This window comes from Copadichromis virginalis, linkage group LG20 (assembly GCF_057382275.1).
Source record: "Copadichromis virginalis isolate Kocher_CV1m ecotype Utaka linkage group LG20, C_Virginalis_male_GT1.1, whole genome shotgun sequence".
Lineage (NCBI taxonomy): Eukaryota > Metazoa > Chordata > Actinopteri > Cichliformes > Cichlidae > Copadichromis > Copadichromis virginalis.
The window spans coordinates 10,794,726-10,815,927 of NC_140637.1; the positions used below are offsets into that span (position 1 = coordinate 10,794,726).

Below are 21,202 nucleotides of genomic sequence, written 5' to 3' on the forward strand. Positions count from 1 at the left end.
AAAGTTTATGACTAAGTTAAAACAGTGGAGTCTTGTGCCGAATTCATCACTTCATTCAGATTAATTCAATCACACACTAATTTACATTGATATTGGGTTTTGGCACAATTCTGAGCATAAAATCTTTAAATTTGCGAAAATTTAAGGTCCTTCAGTCTGCGATTAACAAACCGGATGACGTCATTGACGTAACTCACTGACGGCGTGAGTTCAGTTGTCACTCAGAAGACGATAGCATGAAAGTAACCTTAGCATGCGTTACATTGATTAATTAACTACGGAAATAAGCACAAAGAGGTGACTTAAAGTAGGCGTAGTTCACAAGTGGCAGTCAAAGTAATAAAACGCAGAGTGTGAGAAAAATCAGTTCTACTAACAGTAAAATGTGGGTTAACTTTAAAACTTGTTAGCTATCGCAAGCCCCTAGAAAAAAAAAGTCGAGTGGCTAAAGCTAATGCACAGCCATAGGGTAACTGCACTAGGTTTAACCGGGCTGTTCAGTGACTGAGGTTACACCGCTTCGCTGTTTTTTTGGCGTTAGCACTATAGTCCCGAGCTAGTGTCGGTCGCTAACACTGACATTAGTCCTATATTGCTAGTTTGGAAACCAGTTGTGTTGGTGGGCAGGATAATGTTAGCAAGCTACTGCAGGCGGCGTTAGCTTTAGCAAAACAAGTGCTTTGAGTCAGCTGACTGCCTGCTGAAAGCTGCCAACAGACCAGTGATGGATCAACTGAAAGTAAAGGATCGTATATTGGAAAATATCTCATTTTCTGTTAAGAAGGTAAGCGCTGCTGGGGTTGGTTACCGCTAAAATACTGCCAGACATTTTCGCGTTAAGATTTTTCACACGTTTGAATCACTATAGCCAACATTAGGTCATCTTTTGTCTGCTAAAGAGGGCAACTTTCAAGTCAGGAGGACACAGGAGGGCCTTGCCCCTACTGATAAAGAGAAAATAGCGCAGTAGATGTTTCATATAATGTTTTATGGCTCCAGCTCTCAGTTAAGTAGAAGTTTGTGTCTTTTTTGGCTATGGTAACAAAAGTGACACCAAGCCCCTGTGTTTGTTTACTGCGGCATCTGTTATAAACATACCTGCAACCATAAATCCGACACATTTGTAGCAAAAGAGGTCAGTGGATCTTTGCTCTTGATTTTAAATGTAAGTAATGGGCCATTTTGGAAGTCATGTGCAGATCTGCTAGGTGTTGTGGAACATTTCCTATAACCTGACAGACAGCATTGCACCGTCTTCCTTCTTCTCTCCCAGTTAGCTTTTGCATTCGTTTTCAAAAACCACGTTTTTCTATTTAATGATTTATTTTTTGTCATTTTATTTATTGTTTTATATCGTTTTATATTATTACTGTTATTTATATATTTAATCTTCTTCCCCTTGACATTTTCATTTATCTGTGTTGTATTTTCCAGTCCAAATCACCAGTCCCATAATCGGGTGTTTGAATTAGAAAAGTTCCATATTTGTTTATTCCATCAAGCAAATATTTGTGTTTCACCAGGTTTTACCCTGTAATTTACCATGTTCATATGTTTTATTGGACTGACACCTAAAGGACTGTAACAGTGCTTGTAAGCAGATATTCCTCAAGCTTGTGGGCAAATGTACAGTGTTTACCTCTGACAAACATTAGTCATGTGAATAAAGTCACAGGAAATAAATGATCGTTTTTTTCTTGAGTTGCAATCCTCAAACCCCAAAGCGCACACAGTTTGTTCATGCTTTGGTATTTTAATACATTATATTAGGTTCAGGATTAAGTTCAAGGGGCTTTGCAGGTCAGTCCAGGACAATGAAACAGTGTTGCCTGTCACTATTTGGTCCTCGGTGCCAGCACATGCGATTTGAAGTGAAATAGTCACTACAAGGATAGAAGTGGCACCGCTCATCACTAATCACATTGAAGACCAATCACGTGAACAATGTATGAACTAAAGCCTGTTTAGTACCTCCTGTCCCTATTATAGGTAACAAGAAATACATGCATATCCTATAGCTAGCTGAAGTCTCCAGCCCAGAGTCAAAGATATTTTATGAAGTCTGTGCTGCAGCCAACTTACCTTGACTGTCAATGTAAATCATGAAAGGCGAACTTTCTTGGCAAGTCCTTGACTTGGCTTAAATTCCTTGGTTAACTGTGTGTTGTATTGTATGATTAATTTTCTTGAGACCTTGTCCTAAATGTTATTCATGCAGTGTTGATGGCATCCATAAATATACTTTAACTTCATCATCAATTATATTGCTTTAGTTTCATACAACATCATCTTTGATTTCAAACAGATAGTTTGAAATCAAAGATGCCGTTGTGTGAAACTAAAGCAATACAAATAACAGTGAATGACCAGTTTTACAAATTCAGTCATGGGAAGAGGTCCTTTACATGGTTATTGGTGGCTATTTTATTTGTCTAGAGTGAATGAACAACAAAACAAACCAACGATGTCTCTTCACAGCTGCAGAGTTACTTTGCTGCCTGCGAGGATGAAACTCCAGCTATTCGGAATCACGACCGGGTACTGCAACGGCTCTGTGAACACCTTGACCACGCTCTGCTATATGGGTAAGATGGTCACTAGAAGCAGATTGCACACACTGTACATAAAAGCTACCATGACACCATGATTTGCAAAATTCCCATCAAGCTGAGCATTTTACTTGTTGCCATTTGAGTCCTTTCAAGCTACATGTCAGTGTGTAGACACCCCAAAAGGTTGGTTTCGTCACTCATCCAAATGACTTTTTCAGTCTCAGCTGACTGTAGGTTTCCCCAACCTTAAAAAACAGAACATTTGTACAGTAACTGAGACCAGCCCAATGAATGAACAATGAGCTGTGAGGTCAGTGTCTTGATCATTAATATGCAAATTGTCACAACCGTTGATAAACAACCACCGATCAAAGTCCATTGATCATTGATCAAAGCCCATTTATCATTGATCAAAGGCCATGAGTGTGGAGACAGCTTGTTCGATTTGTCAACAACAAGATGGTCCTGCCCTAAAGCATAGCCTTGTACAAAATAAACATCATGTTCTGTTTCCATAAGACCTGAACCTAGAAACTGAGACCATAAACTCTTCCAGAAAATGTTTACTGAGGCCATGAATCAATGGACGAACAGTCCACTTTTGCTATGCGCTCTGACTTTTTGCAGCTGTGTGAGACTCCCCCTGCTGATGAGGGAGAATGCTGTTTAAAATCTCTTCTGCACTGCTTCAGTTTTCAGATCCAGATGTTGAATAGATCTTTTGTATAAAGTCTATAGATTGAAAGAGCAAACATTTGTATCAGTTGTATTTTTTCTGTGTTTTTCTGCAAGAATTATGTCCATCCATGATATCTGTTACAACTTGTGGATGCTTTTGGTTTCAGTTTACATATACACTTTTCACTGCAGGCTGCAAGACATTTCTTCAGGCTACTGGGTGCTGGTCCTTCACTTCACTAGAAGAGAGGCTGTGCGGCAGATAGATGAGCTTCAGCACATAGCAACCAACCTTGGTCGAAGTGAGGCATCTCTCTTAGACCAGCACACACACATGTGGAGTACTTGGAGAGTAAATTATTACTGAACTATTATGTTTGTTGTTTGTAGGTCGTGCATGGCTATACCTGGCACTGAGCGAGAGCTCTTTAGAGAGCTATCTTCGGCTCTTTCAGGAGAACCAAGCACTGCTGCATAAGTATTATTTCAAGTAAGTCATCTAGTCGTTTGATCCCGATGGCTTAAAGGAAATGAAATGTTGCTAATCAGTTATATTGAAACTGAAACATTGTCTTTTGTGAACACGTCTCACAAATTTTTGTTTTTTAAAAAAATTCTTCACGGGTAGGAACGCACTGGTCTGCAGTCACGACCACCTCACGCTCTTTCTCACACTGGTGTCCGGCCTGGAGTTCATTCGCTTCGATCTGGAGCTGGTTAGCATATACTTGACTACCATATCAATACAAGCTAAATTTCTTAAATGACTGCAGCATAACTATATGTTTTTGTTGGGTCTTGGTGGTTCAGGATGTGCCCTATCTAGATGTGGCCCCCTACATGCCAGAATACTACAAACCACAGAACCTGCTGGACTTTGAGGAAAGACTGCCCAGCTCAGACAGCCTGTCTCTGCACTCCTTCACCTCCCTCACCTCCACCAACCTGGAGTGGGATGATAGTGCCATAGCTCCTTCTAGTGAAGGTAAGGTGTACTTAATGTGCTAATCCGTAGCTAATTTTTATTTCCTGCTTTTCTTACTTTTCTTCAGATTTGATTATGTGTGTTTTAGAGTAGAGAAACAGACTAACTGGTTTTGCAATCTTTGCAACTTTACACGCTATTAATTCTTTAATAGCCCTTAAAGTCAAGATTGAGTAGTCAGTTTATTTTATTTATTGAATTTTTTTTAATAGCCAATAGAAATATGTAGTGTTAGTTTTAAGTGTTGCTGTGTCTGCAGTGTGTGGAATTAGCTCTCGTGTCATTATATTCTGCTCTTCTGCTGAGAGGACATGCAGGCATGGCAGGCTGTATTTTGGGGTTTATGATGTAATCAGGGTTCACATCAGTGCAATCACACACTCATGTGCTTTTGCTCATACTGTGATGTCAGGCTAATGGCATGTCAAAGCAGAAGTTAGTTTGACCTTGGCCTTTTATTACTCACAGATATCAAAGTGCATTTTATCAGCTGACTTGGCGTGCAGATGCCATTTGTCATTGAATATTGTCATCAGGGTGATTGCAGCACTAAGCATTTCCCATTCACACCCCACAAAGCACCAAGCCAGTTCTCCTTTTTTTAGTCTAGTTTTCCGCATTGATTCTGTTATTTTGTGTTCCACATATCATGTTGTTTTACTGTTTCTGTGACATTGACTAAGTCTCCTCTCACCTGTCTCCACTCCACCTCTCTCTAATGTTGAATGTTATTCCCTCCTTTTTTTAGATTATGATTTTGGTGACATCTTCCCCGTGTTGCAGTCATTGCCAAGTGCAGACTGGGAAGGTGGGACATTGGTCAACCCTCCCTCTCCTGCCCTACCATGCCTCCTTCCTTCCTTTCCTTCCTACTGTCTGGCATGTTTGTGCTTAAAGCATGCTGGATACTCTACCAGTAAAAACTGCTAGCTGGTGTAAAATATTGTATCTCAAGACACAGAAATACACTTAATGGGAAATGGGTAAGAGTGGTTGAGTTTTATGTAGGTGATTTCAGTTGAATTGTAGGCAAATTTCAATCTGAAGTTTTGTGACACATGACTGACTTTTTATGAATGAATGTGATGTACATTTACTCCCATAGCTGGGAATTTAAAATTGCATTGTGTACATTTAATACAAATTTAAAAGCACAGTGCTTTCTTCCATAATTACTAGGGGTACAACAATACACAAAATTCACGGTTCGGTTTGATACTTTGGTGTCACGGTTCGATATTTTTTCGATACAAAAAAATGTTAATGCCTTTTTAATTTGTCATTTATTAAATTTTCACGGCACATTCCGCACCACATCTCTGTGCGTTCATCATTTGTTTGAAGCCAGCTCACCTCCTGCAACTACTTTTCCGAGAATACGTGCTTCTTTTGTGGTTCGGACTCCTTCTGACATTTCTTTGGAGGTGGAGGAACATCACAGTAATTGCTTAAAGGAGCTTCTTCGACATCTTTAAGAGTTCTAAACAAATGTCTGTCCTCCTCCTGAAAATCTTATGTATGCAAACACGCGTTGCAACTTCTTATCTTGTGCCCGTTTTTTATTTTGACAGCGAATGCGCACCTGCGGACCACTTATGTGCAGCCCTGGTTATTTCGCTTGTGACAGCCCTGACCCGCTACATAGCCCCCACCTAAGGGGTCAGTCGTCCCCAACGACCCCATTACCCCACACAAAGTCCTGCAAATGTCCAGGTGCCTTCTTTTGGCGCACTGGCCGGTCACGAGGGGGGGGGAAGTCACTCGGGTCAGAACATGGGGCGCCACCATCATCCCACTTCTGACACCAATGTGGCGAGCTCAGACAACGAGGAGACGGAGGTATCGTTTGGTCTTGCTTCCCGTGAGCTAGCCAGGGAGCACAGCAGCGCAGCAACAGCAACAACAACAACACACAGGGCGCCCTCTGACCCCGGAAGGACACACCGTCGCAGCGAGAGGGCGTCACCCGTCACTAGATTAGATTAGATTAGATAGAACTTTATTAATCCCTCGGGTGGGTTCCTCTGGGAAATTCGATTTCCAAAAAAGCACAGCACCGACAGAAGTTACAGAGTTATACACACACACATATATATAAATACAGAGACAATATAAATAAAATATACGAAGGGGATAAATAGAATAAATAGGAATAAAAATAAAAATACAAGTGAATTGCACATTTCAAGTATTGAGTCTATTGCACCGTTGACTATTTACAAAAAGTATTGCACAAGGTATTGTACAGTGAGGTGCAGAGGCACTACAGCTTAGTTGTTCCCCCCTCCTTTGTCCTCCTGTTTCCCCTCCCTCTCCCCTCCAGAGAGGAGTTAAACAGTCTGATGGCGTGTGGGACAAAGGAGTTTTTAAGTCTGTTAGTTCTTGTCTTTGGGAGAAGCAACCTGTCACTGAACAGACTCTTCTGGTTGTTAATGGCCGTGTGCAGAGGATGCCTGGCATTGTCCATAATGTCCATCAGTTTCTTTAATGTCCTTTTCTCTGCCACTGTCACCAGAGTGTCCAGCTTCATGCCGACCACAGAGCTAGCCTTCCTGATCAGTTTCTCCAGCCTGGATGAGTCCTTCTTTGCTGTGCTGCTCCCCCAGCACACCACAGCATAGAAAAGTACTCCAGCAACCACCGACTGGTAAAACATCCTCAGGAGCTTCCTGCAGATGTTAAAAGACCTCAGCCTCCTGAGGAAGTACAGTCGGCTTTGGGCTTTTTTATACAGGTGCTCTGTGTTGCATGACCAGTCCAGTTTATTGTCCACCCACAGCCCGAGGTACTTGTACTTGTTGACCACCTCCACCTCCTCCCCCTCTATCTGAACCGGCAGTGGACCTGCTCTAGACCTCCCGAAGTCCACAACCAGTTCCTTAGTCTTTGAGGTGTTGAGTTGCAGGTGGTTTGTGTGACTCCATGCGACAAAGTTCCTCACCAGACTTCTGTACTCCTCTTCCTGATCATCCCAGATACACCCCATGATGGCTGTGTCGTCTGCAAACTTCTGAATGTGGCATAATTCAGAGTTGTTGGCAACATAAACAAAACATAACTGTACAAACAGAACCCGGAACAGCCCTGACCCGCTACAATATATATCCTGCTGCTTTTACACAGGCACTCACATAACGCTCAGCGATTCTCTGCGCGATCAACCTCTCACATGTTTAAGCTTGCTGCAGGAGATTTCACTTGTAATTATCATCACTCACCAATCAGTGCTGTCGCTCTCTATACACAGTTCGCACGATTGCAAAGTGAAACAAGTGAAAGCAAAAAACAAGCGCAAATTCAAACGCGACTTCAATATGTCACATATTGACAGTGGCTCACCGATGCCAATGACATAATTACCCAGCTACATTTCCGAAAGAATGCAAAAGCATTGACATATATTTTTGCCTTCCTACGATAGCCCGACGGGCAGGGCAGAGATAGATTTTGGTAGCCCGACTGGAAAAATCGCTAGCCCCAGGACATCGAGCAGGCGATTTTGCGAGCCCTGTATCTGATTGAGAAATCACTCATCTTTGGAAAAGAGAGTTTATTACAGAGAAATGGCTCTTTCCAAAATAAAAGCTATACTATCCGCTTCTTCTGGGCTATATTCTCAGCAGCATATTAAACATATCAGGTCCCCATAAGGAGAATCATGTGCTAACGGCTGTCTAAATGACTCGGCTAAAGTTAGTAGCATGCTTGTTGTTTTTGTCTGCTTCCGCTTGTCTTTGCACTAGGATGATGTCGGCGTAAATGTGCAGTCATATTTGTTGTGTTCCCACTAGTGCTGTCAGCGTAAATCTCGTTGAAATGATGTTAACGCCACAACACGGCAAATCTCCGTTAACGAGCTACCACGGATCGCCTGTGCATGGGGCTGGACGGCCAACACGTTAATGAGCTAACTGCACTAACACACTAGGTCCCATCCATGTAATTGAGCATTGCGTGGCACATCCAACATACTGTTTTACTTTAGTCCATGACCCGCTTACCTTCAGGGTCATACGTCACATGAAAACCAAAATAGTTCCAAACGCCAGATCTGAATGAGGGTGGGGGAGGTTCAATTTGCCATGTTGCAAGGAGAGCTTAACTTCTGTCTCGCTAGCTTGCCCTGCGCTCAGTGAATCTGCGTTCGACTACTCAGCCTAGGCTGCACTGTCGAGCGCAGATCCACTGAGCGCTCAACACAGACAGCATCGTCAGCAGGAAAGTTGATAAAATAAATTAAAAATTTATTTTGTATTGTTCGATACATATGCGTACCGAACCGAAAGCACTGTATCGAACGGTTCAATATCGATACGAGTATTGTTGCACCCCTAATAATTACAAAAGTGAACCTCATAGAAAAGGTAGCATTTAATAAACACACGCATAGGACATAGGTACTTCCAGCTGAAAGACTTTAGTAAAGCTTTATTAAATAATCATATTAATTCAGTTAGAAGAGAGGCTTATTTTACAGGAAGGTCATCATAAACATTGACTAGTAAGTTTGTTTCACCTGGGAACTCGGTGTTGGGTGGGTTATAAATGAGTACAAAATTATAAGCCCCACTATGAACATTTTTGTTTTTAAAATTATTTTCCGAGTGCTGTTAAACAGGCCAAAGATTTGTTTTAATGCAGCTTTTCCAAACATCCTTGTTTTATTTTAGATGCTTTCATTATTTTACACAGAGAACAAAATTATTTCACAAAAACTACCAGGGTCACAGTTATTAGCTCTCCTGATGCTAAAAGTCAGTTGTGTATCTTTTTTGCTGGATAACAGCCTGCAGGAGTTTGTTTCACGTCTGCTGAGCAATCCCAGTTCATTTTTCTTTTGCGATTCTCTCAAGCTCCTCCAGATTCGATGGTCTTCTGGCATGGATCTCAATCTTCAGTTCATCCCACAGTTTTTGAGGACTCAAGTCAGGCTTTGTACAGGCCAATCAGTAACATTCACTTTGGTTAACTGGAGGTAGTTCATCTCCAGGAGCGACTTATGTTTGGATTAATGGTGTCAGACCCAGTTTTGCTGCGGCCTGCTTGAGGGTTTCTTTGAAAATCTTCACATATCCTTCTTTCTTTAGGATTCCTTTCACCTTGATGAGATTCGCAGTACCAGAAACACTGAAGCATACCTACTTCCTCATACTCCCACCACTGTGTTTCACTGCACATAAGTTTTTCTTGGTCTACAACCTCACAGTCCATTCCTGTGCAAGGTTCTAGTGATCGTCTTCTTTGAGAGTACAATTCCCGACTCGGTCTTTGAAATTGTTCCCTTGCTACCTCAGCCAGGTTTGTTCTGTGCTGTGTCGCTCTCTTTGAATTTCTTGATGATAGTTCTCACTCCAGTTCATAACACTTTAGAAATGCTTTGTATATCCATCTCCTGGTTTGTGAGCGTCAACAATTGTTTTTCTTGAGTCTAACAGATTTTTTTGTGTTTTTGGCATGATGATTTCTCAAGTGACAGCTCAAACCCTCGCTGAAGTTTTTATACTGTGTAAACTGGAAGATAACCCTCAGCTTTAACTTGATTTTACTTTGACTATCACAAAGTTAAAGTAGTTTGTGCTATGGCTCAGTAAAAAGGTCAGTTTTTCAGGAGGCTAATAATATTGATCCTGGATTTTTTTCCCCCTGAAATAATAATGTTATTGTGTGCAAATTGAACTTATCTATGGTTTCTAAAAAAAAACTAGTATGTTTAGAAATGTGTTGAAAAATTCCTTGCTCTGTTTAAAAAAAAGGACATTTTTGACATAAGCTTTAAATTATTAGTCCCACGTGTGGGACTAATAAAGGTTATCTTATCTTATCTTATCTTAAATGTCATAGTTGGACTAATAATTTTGCCCTCATTTGTATTTGCTTCCGTCATGTTGTGCATGTGTTACTTGTTGGGAGAATGGTCCCTGTGCTCACTATGCCTTATTATTTACCACAGCAAGAGATGCTCCTGAAGTAGCTGTAACTCACCTCATTGAGTCTGTCTCTGGTACACTGTGTGTCTGTCTGTCTGGCATACCATTTTGTGTAATGTTGTCCTGTGTCATGCGTTGCACTGGCCTAGGTTCAGCTAAGCTGTAGTGTAAGGTGATGATCGTTCTTGGTCGCAGAGTTCAAATGAGCTTTTACTATATTTTACCACATGTGTATACATTAAGCTCCCGCATGCACACGCAATCTCCAAATGTGAAATTTGTCACAGTTCATTCCACGGACAAAAAATTATTGGTCCGAACATCGTTTGTTTGGAGAAATCTTCAAAGTCGTCTAACTCTTTAAGCTGTAGTCCTATTTGCTGACATCAGGGCTGAGATACTCCAGGTTTCTGTCATGCACAGATGTTCTAGTTCTTAATACCTCAATTCCAGATATCCACCTTTTAGAAAAAGCAGGATGCTGTTGGATAACAAATGCTATTCTCCTTTTGCAGAGCCATCCTAGCTGCCAATGGCTCTCTATATTCTTGACAAAGCATGCTTATTCCATTTTCTGAAGCTTTGATGAGAATATAATTGTCAAATGCAGCTTGTACAAAAACACAACAGTCATTATTAATAACCCTAATGTCAAATACTGATTCCTCTAAATTATTCAGACATATCCATGTATCATCTAACTCTGCCAGCTACAGTGATAAAGCTTGACCTAGGTCTGTGCCTGTGAAAAGAAAACCTCTGCCTGTGTGCCTAACTGAGCTCTTACTTGTTGCATTTTGTGCTTTTTTTGACTCTGCCAAAGGCCTACCAAGAACTCTGCAGTCTCTAACATTTGTTGTGCTACACAGGTGAAGGAATACACGCACTTTTTTGTGGCGCTGTTTTGTTGGTCACTTCTCACATTCTGATAAAAATGCATGAATAGAAAGAATTCTCCTTCACATTACTTCTTTGTAGTATTTGCTACCAAACCAACAGGACGGTGCAAACGAAAAAATTCTGTGTATTTCTACAATGGTGTCAATGTAAATGTAGTAACTGCTGCTGCTTTTGCATGAAATAATTGAATCTCTGTGCCTTTTCATGGTAGAGGGTGACCTGACTGACCAGGCAAGCTGCCCACGATCCAGTGGCTCTGATCCACAGACGGTCATAAGCGACACTGTGGTGCTTTCTACCACTGTGAGGGTGAAGCTACCGCCTGTGTCTCCTCACAGTCCCACATTCAGACACAACCCGTTCAACGAGGACTCTGACACCAATACCTCAGCTGACGTCACACCAGTTCATGTGCCTAGCCGCCACAGTAGCACCACCACAGGGGATGACACGGAGATCAACAGCAATGAGCTTGAGGTTATTAGGTAGGGTAGATACAGCTTCCGTTACTGGCATGCACATATTTCTGGTGTTTTGAACAAGCGCTAACGCCTCTGTTGTTCCAGGATGGCAAAACGAAGGAAACCAACAAAGAAGAGACGTGGAAAGAGCTTTACAGATTCCATCAGCAGCACCCATAACTCCATCTCCTCTGAACAAGTGGAAATGGAAAGTAGCATCACTTCAGTAGATGCTGATTTAGTTAACTGCTCTATAGTGAAGCTGTATGATGAAGGAGAGTTGAGGAGAAGCCGGCTTGGATCAGAGGTTCTGGATGAAGGACGTGATGATGGAACAGGCCTGCGACTCCCAGAGATGGCAGACACCTCCATGGACAGCTTGGGCCAACCGCTGTGTGACGTCATTGACCAGCTCAATGGGACTCTGGATCGAGAGGACACCTGGGAACATCCAGAGGAGGACAAAAATAGCAAATGCTCTTATCGGAGCTCCGAGCCTCCTGCACAGCAGCCCTTTCGTAAGGATTCAGGGGGTAAACCACCTGATCCGGCCCCAGGAGAGACCTCTTGCTCCCCTCTGGCCAAAAGCCCCGGCTTCCTGCCGACCTCTCCTGTTCCTGCAGACGTTTGCTGCTTTACCCCCAACAGTCCAGACTCTGCTCCCACGCGTGGTAGCCACCATGACTCTACAGAGCTTAGCCAGTCACAAACTTTTTCAGGTGGCCTTGAAGATGAAAGAGAAGCAGAAGCGATTGCAGGACAAGAACCCGTCATGAAGGAGGAGGAAGACGCACAAACAGACAAAGAGACTTTTAAAGCTGAAGAAACAAAACAAGTATTACAAGAGGAGAAGCTTAGTCCCTCTGAAAGTTCTCATCCTGCAGAGTTTAAGTAAGCAGCTGAACAAAATGAGCTGTTTGTTGTTATATCGTTGTTTAATGTTTGTTTAATAGTGTTCGTCATTCAAATTTCAGGGTGGACAACAATCACTTGCTGCTGCTTATGATTCATGTGTTCAGAGAAAATGAGGAGCAGCTCTTCAAGGTAAAGACTGAGAGAGAGTTTTTTTTATTGTCTTTAAGGGATGGTGGTTTTAGTGTTGTTGCACCTGCTGGTTTTGACATCAGAGAAGTGGATACAGGTTATGTTTCACACTTTACACCAACCCTGTAAACAAAAACCTAAATTGATTCCAATTTCTTCAAAAATCATCATGTAACAGAGTTAAGTAACATTGATAATCAACAAATGTAATGAAGCTGCTGATGAACTGCATCCCTCTAAAAGTCCTGTGTGGATTATGTCATTTATCTAACATCGACATCATGTCGTAGGCTGCTTTACAGCAGACAGTTTCCAACACTTGTCTCAGCTTTTTCTTTGCGTTTTCAGATGGTGAGGATGAGCACAGGTCACATGGAGGGGGACCTGCAGCCTCTTTATCTGCTGCTGACTGACTGTTACATCTACCTGCTTAGAAAGGGTGAAAGTCTTGTCTGTAATAAGGGATGAACGAGTCCAAAACTTAAACTGGGAATTAATAATAATGGCATTTGTTCCCACAATATATATTTAAAGTATATATTTAACAGTTGTGGGAACAGTGGTGTCCAAGTTTCACAATTTCAAGTTTTATTGTCGTTACTCAGTAAAGACACATATTTCCCTGAACATTCAAAATCTTCCTTTACTGTCCATAAAAGATGCCAAAGAGAAAAAATGAACACATAAATAATATAAATAGGATGCACAATCATTTGAAAACAATAGAAAAGATTAGAAATATCAGCAAATGAGAAACACAGAAGAAATAGAAGATTTACATACAAAACTATATAAATAAAATAAAAGAATCTAAGCTGCAATAAGATCTTGACATATTTATATAATTTAGAGTACTACATCAGCTTAATGTGCTGTAGTAGGATAGCAGTGCCTGTATTTGGGCTGCACATAATGTTTACACATGAGATTAACATTTCTGCATGTCTCGTATTCCTCCGCAGGTGCAGCAGAGAAGCCCTACACAGTAGAAGATGCTGTTTCTTATAACGAGCTGGACTACATATCAGTAAGCTCTTAATTACAGAAGTTGCATGTTTCTATTACGCAGCACGCAGTTACCTCATCATATTATATTGGTAAATGGCCTGTATTTGTAAAGCGCTTTTCTAGTCCCTAAGGACCCCAAAGCGCTTTACACATTCAGTCATCCACCCATTCACACACACGTTCACACACTGGTGATGACAAGCTACATTGTAGCCACAGCCAGCCTGGGGCGCACTGAGGCGCCCCAGGGCGGGTTAGGTTTAGGGTACATCGCATACAGACTACATGCTCTGAGTTGTGAAGCCAAACATGACAGTTTTGTTTCTGATGATGTCATGATGTCGTTTTCATTTAGGTGGGCCTCGACCAGCAGACAGTAACTCTGGTTTGCACCAACAGACGAAGAAAATTCCTGTTGGACACAGCTGACACCTCGCTGACAAGGTGCCTCATATTTGTTTTTACCAGTTTAGCTCCACGCAGTGTCTGACATGTACAGTATTGACATAATCTGACATAATTATGTCTTTGCAGCATGCCTGCGCAGTCTCTCCTTTCATATTTGCATGCATGTATGGGCTTACATGTCAGAAATCAAATAATCTGCACTGAAATGAAGACTCTTCTGTGACTTAAGTTAATTTTATGTCCAAAGCAGGAGGCTAAATAAGTATTTCCATCCAACTGTAAGGATGTGAGCCGGAGAGATACTGACTTTATAGAAGCACGAAGGTTACACCACCAAATGGTTGTCAGTCCCGCCTCCTTCTGACCTCAAGTCAATTTCTTCTTGACTTTTAGTTGGTTCCTGACTAGTCTCAAGTCAGCTATGGTAAAAGGATGTCGAGAGCCTCCGTACCCCTCAGTTCTGACAGACGCCACCATGGAAAAACTGGCGCTCACCAAATTTGTCTCCCAGGAGTCTCACTCCGAGGTAAAGTAACTTTAAACACGATGATCACATTCATTTCAATCATTACTGATGTATAAAAAAGAACTTCATGGTCCACCTGTTCAGGTAGGAGTACATATATGTACATATTTCATCCTCTAGAGTACATATTTATACTAAAATAACCACTTTCCTTCAAAACAGCTTAGCATCCCTAACATCAAATATCATAACCCCAGTTTCAGTTGGGGCACTGTGTAAAATGTAAATAAAAACAAAATGCAGTGACTTGCACATCTCATAAACCCATTAATCACAGTAGAAGATCAAAAACATCTTCATGATTGTTTTTCTTCGTAGGGTTGTAGAATAATTGAGAGTCCCTGCTTTATTGCTTTCATATTTCTTGGCAGACTTTAAAAGAGGTGGCTAACTGATCCTTACCTGTGTTCCCAGGTATCTGAAGTGTCTATTAAACTGTATTCACTGGTTCACTGGGAGGATCCTATGGACATGACTTTATCTCCCCAAGGTGGTCCACCAAATCTTGGAGGATTTTCCAGCACAAAAGAAGGGTCTCTGCAGTATCGGTCTGGAACTACATACCTGGGTAAAGAGCAGTGGAAGAACTGCTACCTCGTTCTCAGGTACGAGCAGGTTGTTGTCTCCTTATTTTAATATCAAACATTAACCCTCAAGCATTGTGTGTTATCAGTTTTCTGAGGTCTCTTTCCTTGAAAAAGCAAATAAACCACTGATAAGCATTAACACCACTGACATACTTTTATGAGTACTATGTGCAAAAAGTGTAGATTACATTTACCATACACCTCACTTCCTTCTATTCACTTTAGCAGTCATAGTGAACTGTATGTGTTTAATGTGTCTTTTGTTAAGTTGAATGTAACTATGCTCTCTTGTCATGCAGTAATGGGATTCTGTACCTGTATGCAGAAAGAACAGATGTGACCCCCTTGCTCTCAGTCACCATGGGGTAGGCTTCATATGCAGATTCTTCAAAATCCATGAAGCAAATGTCCAAAGACACTGAAGTTCACTGGTATATTTTTCTCATGTCGTTTGTATTCTCTCACTTCTCTCACTTCAAAAGAGGAGAGCACTGTGGAGGCTGCCGTCGCTCAAACAACACAGAACGTCCACATGCTTTCCAAGTCATCCTGACAGAGCGCCCTCCGCTGGTGCTCAGTGCAAACAACGAGCAGGACATGGCTGAATGGATGCAGTTACTCTGCCAGTCTGTGTCTAAAGGGGTGAGAAGAGAAAGATAGTAAACACAGCCTGTTCATTAGTGCTCATGAGGTTCACCCAACCATAAAAAAAACTCTTTAAAGAGCAATGGTTATGGTCTATTTTAGATATTAAAAGAGGAAGTGCATTATTTTCCTTCTATGTATCGGCCATATTAAAATGACATACAACCACCTTGCTTCCAGGTCATTCCTCAGGGTGTCTCCCCCACCCCGTGTATCCCATGTTGTCTCGTGGTGACAGACAAGAAGCTGCTGACTTGCCATCAGGACTGCCAGACGAGTTTCTTTCGTTCACTGGGCAGCGCTGACATCTGTGATGTCATCGCTGTCAGCCTGGAGGCAGACATGGCGTACTGTGTTATTGTGAGTGACCATTTCTAAAGCTGGTGTTAGTTTTGCTAACATGGCTTACCAGTGTAATCTCTGTCCTATACTGGAAATTGTACAGCACTGCTGGAACCACTGGAAATTGTATCATAATTTAATGAATGTTGATAAAACTCATGCTTGAGCCGATTACAGCCGTTGCCTTCGAGGTAGTCAAGAACTGTTGCACTGCTGATCTGGTGGAACTAAAGTTTACAGAATGTGCCATCAGATTTCAGTTTGAGGGGTTACCTCATTTTCTCTCAAATGGTAAATAGACTCATTCTTCTACAGCTGTTTTCTTCTCAAGCTCTAAAAACACTTTGTATAACACACATAAATTCATACAAGCAGTTTTTTTTTGCCTGAGTGCTTTCTATGAACACGCTTCAGGGTTCAGTATCTTGTCCAAGGACACTTTTGCATGCAGACTGGAGGAGCCAGGGATCGAACCACCAACCTTGCACTTAGTAGATGACTTACTGTCACGGCTGCCCCATGTACATTGCATAAATTACATTTCACTGCTTTAACACTTTTTTAACACTATAATAAGCATCACTGTTATTCTCCAATTTGTTGGTAGGAGTTTGCAGCTGATCGGGCACAGTTCCTCCCGCCCTGGGTTTTGTACTTCAGCGGCTGTGGAGAAAGAGATCGATTGCTGCAGGCTTTGGACGACGCATGGAAGGCCATTTTTCAGGTAACAACATCGCTTAGTCTGTCAATTGTTGTGTGTTTAAGAAAAAATAGAGCAACTGTGCAGCCAGTGAAGATAACTACTGTCAGGATGTAACCCTCATGCACCCTCTCCGCACACAGGTTGAGCTTCCTCACAGAGACGTTTCTGATCCATTGGTGCAGAAACGCTGCGGCGAGGCACTCGAGCTGATGAAGAGCGCCTGGCAGAGAGCCGACAGTCTGGCTCGAGGCAGAGCCCAGCGTGAACCGTGGTGCTGACAGACACGCACGTGAATATCTATACATTTGCGTGTGTTTGCAGCCACTGAGTCTGATAGTTTGACAGGATGGGGTGTAACAGTTTGTGCCACTGCGTAGTCATAAACTAAAAGACTTATAAACCAACGAGATGTGATGTGGCTTGTGATGAACCTCTGATTCTTAAATGTAATCAGAGAAACTTCCTGTTGTAGAAGCACTGCGTGATGCACATCACATTGCAATGATGCAAGACTGCAGAGTCTTATAGTAGCCTGATAAAACAGCATTATAACTCACTATCTTGGTATTCCTCACACATGGGAGCAGTGTAGACTGAGTCATGCCAAATCAAAGACATTTGCTGTCACATGATTTGACAATTGAGATATAGATAGAAAATGATAATTACATTATTTAGCAGATTGGAGAAGCTTGATGGAGACACAGAACAATTACCAGAAGCTTCTCTGTAACATGAGAGTTTTATGCACGCACATATACAAAGCCATTAATGAAACAGGAAATGGTTGGTTGTTGGTTTAGTAAAAAGTTGACACTCCATAGCCGGAACTTTCTGCACAGCTCACACACCCGTGTTAAGAAAAAGTCACTTGTTGCTTATTAACACTTAGAAAACGTGCTTCTGAACCATAATGGTGGCGTATCATCAGTGCAAACATACAGCACTGCACAGTATCATTGCATATTCACTGACGGTTACATATTTGTTGTGTACGTTTGGGATTAAATTTCGGTTTGTCAGTAAGTAGTTACTCTGAAGTATTGTCACATACACACAGCACATCATCGGGAGAGAATGAGGATATCCGAATACTTAAAGCTTGCACTGTTACATAACATGCTCATGGCTGCAGCATCTGTCCGAGTTCTCACTTTATCAGTTTTAACATTTTCATTCAGATGAAAATAACTTCTTTCAGGAAATACAACAAACTTGCCTTTTCTCCACTCTGCAGAGATGGAGGTTTCCATGCTGACTTGCACTTTTTTTCCCAGTTTTTTAAGCGGTACTGGTTGTGGAATTGCATTAACATGCCATGTTTTATTTTATTTCCTTTTTAGAGAAAATGGGAACAGTTGTTACCAAATTATCCAGTTTGGAGGTTTGTTTTTGTTTTGTAATGGAGGATTTAAGGTTTGGGTAAGGAGTTGTTTAATAACTGAGAGCTAAAGAATGTTTTGACTTCTCATTTTTATTTTGCACCCGTAGTTTATGCTGTACTGTAAGTTCTGGCCACACATCTAGATTATAACATGCCTGCGTCCTCTGCACTAGTCCCAAAGTAGGACCATGTTTGAGGTTTAAAATCCTTCAAAATTTTACAGTCTAGAGCCTTTTAAATAATAGCCTGTTACATTAGCTAATGGTAAAGCCTTAATCTGGCAAGAATACATAATTACAGGACAAATTTAGAAAAAAAAAAGCCTCCTTACTTGGCATAGAAATGATTGTCCGGAGACATGAATAATGCATGTTTGTCTTTAGTATTGAGCCTGATTAGAGGGTTAAAGTGCTGCTGCATGTGCCGTGTGACTGCTCTTTCTGGAAGGCTGAGATAAATATGAGGTTTTCTTTGCGATGACAATGTTGCCTTTTTTAGCAGAACTGAATTAAATTGCCAAATTATTAAATTTAAGCATCAGGTTTGTTTTTTTTTCTTTCAGCAATGCCTTACACTTTATAATTTCACAGGGTCTAAAACAATCAACGTTTTCATTCTGGGAGAAATGTCAATGCTTGTGCTCGATGTAGGTCTGTGGGTCATATACGTCTTACCACTACTTACTGTTGAATATGTATGGAAATGTTACCCAAGCCCTATACACATGTCACTGTGTTGCTCTCATGTCCGCATTGATTTGTATTTTAAGCTCTTCTAAGTGCCCCATGTTCTCTTTCACCTTCTGCTTTTATTTATTCATATATATAATTTTTATTTTATTTTATTTTATAAAGAAATCTAATCTCAGGTGAAAAGGGTACTTCACATCAGAACACTCACCAGTTGCTTCTTCTTTTTTGAGCATTTTATTACTATTATTATTATTATTAATATTATTTAATTTTTTTCTGCTTTGCAGCAGTCCTTTTTAAATTTTCTGCTTTCCTTTTGGTTCCTCCCTTGTGCTCGGTGCATTAAGAAGTGATTTTGCACACATGGACGGCTGCAGAGTGATGTCAACTGTTGGAAAAGGTTTTCTGGAGAAATCCTTTTATATTTTAATGGGTTCCAAAATAGGGTTGGTTGGCAGTGCAGTTAAATTCGTCTCCCACAGTGGGAAAGAAGCATTGCAATATTTGGACTTACTTGAAATGTTTGTCGGATGATTAATAATGAATGTGTTTAAGAGTTGGAGAATATGAATTGTATATAACGAGAAAGTCAAAGTTAGTCCTTTTAAGCAGTGTTTTTGCAGGTGAGACATTGCTGGCCAATGATGGAAGACATCTTTTAAGTAATGCATTATGCAAAAGCGCCTTTTGATTTTTGTTTACTGCATGTAATATTTTTATTGTGTTTAGCATTTTTATTAAAATGTACATGAAGCACTAATCAAACATAACAGTCCCTGAACTCCCACTTGGAGAAGTGCATGTCCTGAAGGTTTTATACTGTTCATTTAATGTAACGAATGTACAAATAAATCTTTGTGAACTGTAACCGAACCCCGTCTCCTGTGGTGTCATGTCCTCTGCTTTTAGTATGCCTGTTTGTGTTTTTTAACAGCTGCCTTTTTGTCACAGGTCACGCCAGTGAAATATGGTGCAATACAGTGGAGTCATGAGGGCAGTTGTGTTAGCGCAGGAACAGAATATTCACGGGTAAGAGGGCATCTTAGGTCACTATGCTTTTAGGAAGTGTAACACAAAATGTGTTCCCATTGTCTGTGATTGCTTTAGATACATTTCTTGTGTATGTTTGCTCAATTAATAGTTTGTTTTTGTAGTGCCTATGACATGCTGCTTGGTGATTTGTATTACCTCTACAAAGGAGATTATGTTTTGAATGAAGTCTTGAATGAGTTCTGTTGAGACCTAGTAGGGGTGTAGAGTGGGCTCATGTTAGCAATCTATTCAAATTTGGCATACTTCCCCTTCAAAGTCCACTCAATAACTTATTGGTTGAAAATTGACTTAGCAACTATGATTCTTAAAAGTGTGTTGTGTATTGTCAACTTAAAGAAAGTACCATGTAAAGATTTAAAATATCATGTTACATTTGACCTCTGACCTTTTCTTCAAGCCCAGTAGATTGAGCTGAAGGTCAAAGTGATAACAATGCTATGTAGAGCTTAAATATTCATTTGTAATTTTCTGTACTTTACACACATTTAAAAAGAACAAATAAAACAAAATGAATAAGTGAATAAGATACAATACTAATCCCTTAAAAAGTAAACACTACTTCAGTCACTTCTTCTGTGTTTTAAATCAAAGTGTGCAAATGTTTTCTGACCAAATGTCACACTGAGACAGTGACAGATGAGCTGTTACATATTCATAGTTTGCCATTTCAGTTACTCTAATTTCTCTGACACACCTGCAGAGGTCATACAAACAGTTTGCATCCAAGCCTGATGTCAACCAAAGTGTACAGGGACGTCTATATGGTGTGTGTGTTGCGGGTAGTGAGTAACTTATGACTGAAACGCCCAAAGTGCTTTTATGTGAACCCAAGTTATTTACTTTTGGCAGAGCAAATATGGGTTTTAAGTTCGGAGCACCTTGCAAATGCTCAAAGTGTCGATAAACTTAAAGGATGTTTGGTATCAGCTGACTCAGTTTGTAGTGAAAGGAAGACGTTCAAGATAGCATCAGATACAATCCAGAGTACATGTTAACAACTTCCTTTATTGCTGATAATAATTTTATAGTTGCTAGGGCAACCGTTACCACTGGTCTTGTTCAGAGGTATCTTTATTATTTAGTAGTACAGTAATAGTGTGCTTGTGAGGTTACCATGAAAAAGAAAGCTGTGAACTCTTTGTAGTAACACAGTTTCAAAATCATAAATAGGGTTAGAAGTTGAGACTGAAAGACTTGAAACCAAATGTAAACCATTACAAAACAGCATCACTGATAGAAAAGGAGGCTGTGATGGCTTATGGCGAAAAAAGAGGAAAGATGTTGATGTTGGATCGATGTTGGGTAAA

At 40.8% G+C, this 21,202-nt stretch overlaps 1 protein-coding gene across 2 annotated transcripts; it reads left to right on the top strand.

Moving 5' to 3' along the window:
* Window positions 1-214: 214 nt before the first annotated feature.
* On the top strand, window positions 215-19,715 carry plekhm2 (pleckstrin homology and RUN domain containing M2). 2 transcript variants are annotated; one of them, XM_085443595.1, is made up of 20 exons: window positions 215-784; window positions 2,479-2,585; window positions 3,423-3,532; window positions 3,621-3,720; window positions 3,859-3,946; window positions 4,041-4,215; window positions 4,964-5,023; window positions 11,254-11,527; window positions 11,609-12,394; window positions 12,478-12,547; window positions 12,896-12,986; window positions 13,510-13,574; window positions 13,911-13,999; window positions 14,357-14,489; window positions 14,904-15,094; window positions 15,376-15,441; window positions 15,559-15,718; window positions 15,902-16,081; window positions 16,671-16,787; window positions 16,907-19,715. In XM_085443595.1, exons 1-20 carry the CDS (start codon window positions 725-727, stop codon window positions 17,042-17,044), a joined length of 3,060 nt encoding a protein of 1,019 aa, XP_085299721.1. In that variant the 5' UTR covers window positions 215-724; the 3' UTR covers window positions 17,045-19,715. The 2 variants fall into 2 exon arrangements, with proteins under 2 accessions (XP_085299721.1, XP_085299722.1); XM_085443596.1 differs by lacking the exon at window positions 4,964-5,023.
* The last annotated feature ends 1,487 nt before the right edge of the window (window positions 19,716-21,202 follow it).

Bases quoted from the DNA above. Each gene is read 5' to 3' on its own strand.
- plekhm2 (XM_085443595.1), top strand. From the start codon at position 725: ATGGATCAACTGAAAGTAAAGGATCGTATATTGGAAAATATCTCATTT. The intron at 3,533-3,620 runs GTGAGGCATCTC...TGTTGTTTGTAG, and splicing joins AGCAACCAACCTTGGTCGAA to GTCGTGCATGGCTATACCTG. The intron at 12,548-12,895 runs GTAAAGACTGAG...TTGCGTTTTCAG, and splicing joins ATGAGGAGCAGCTCTTCAAG to ATGGTGAGGATGAGCACAGG.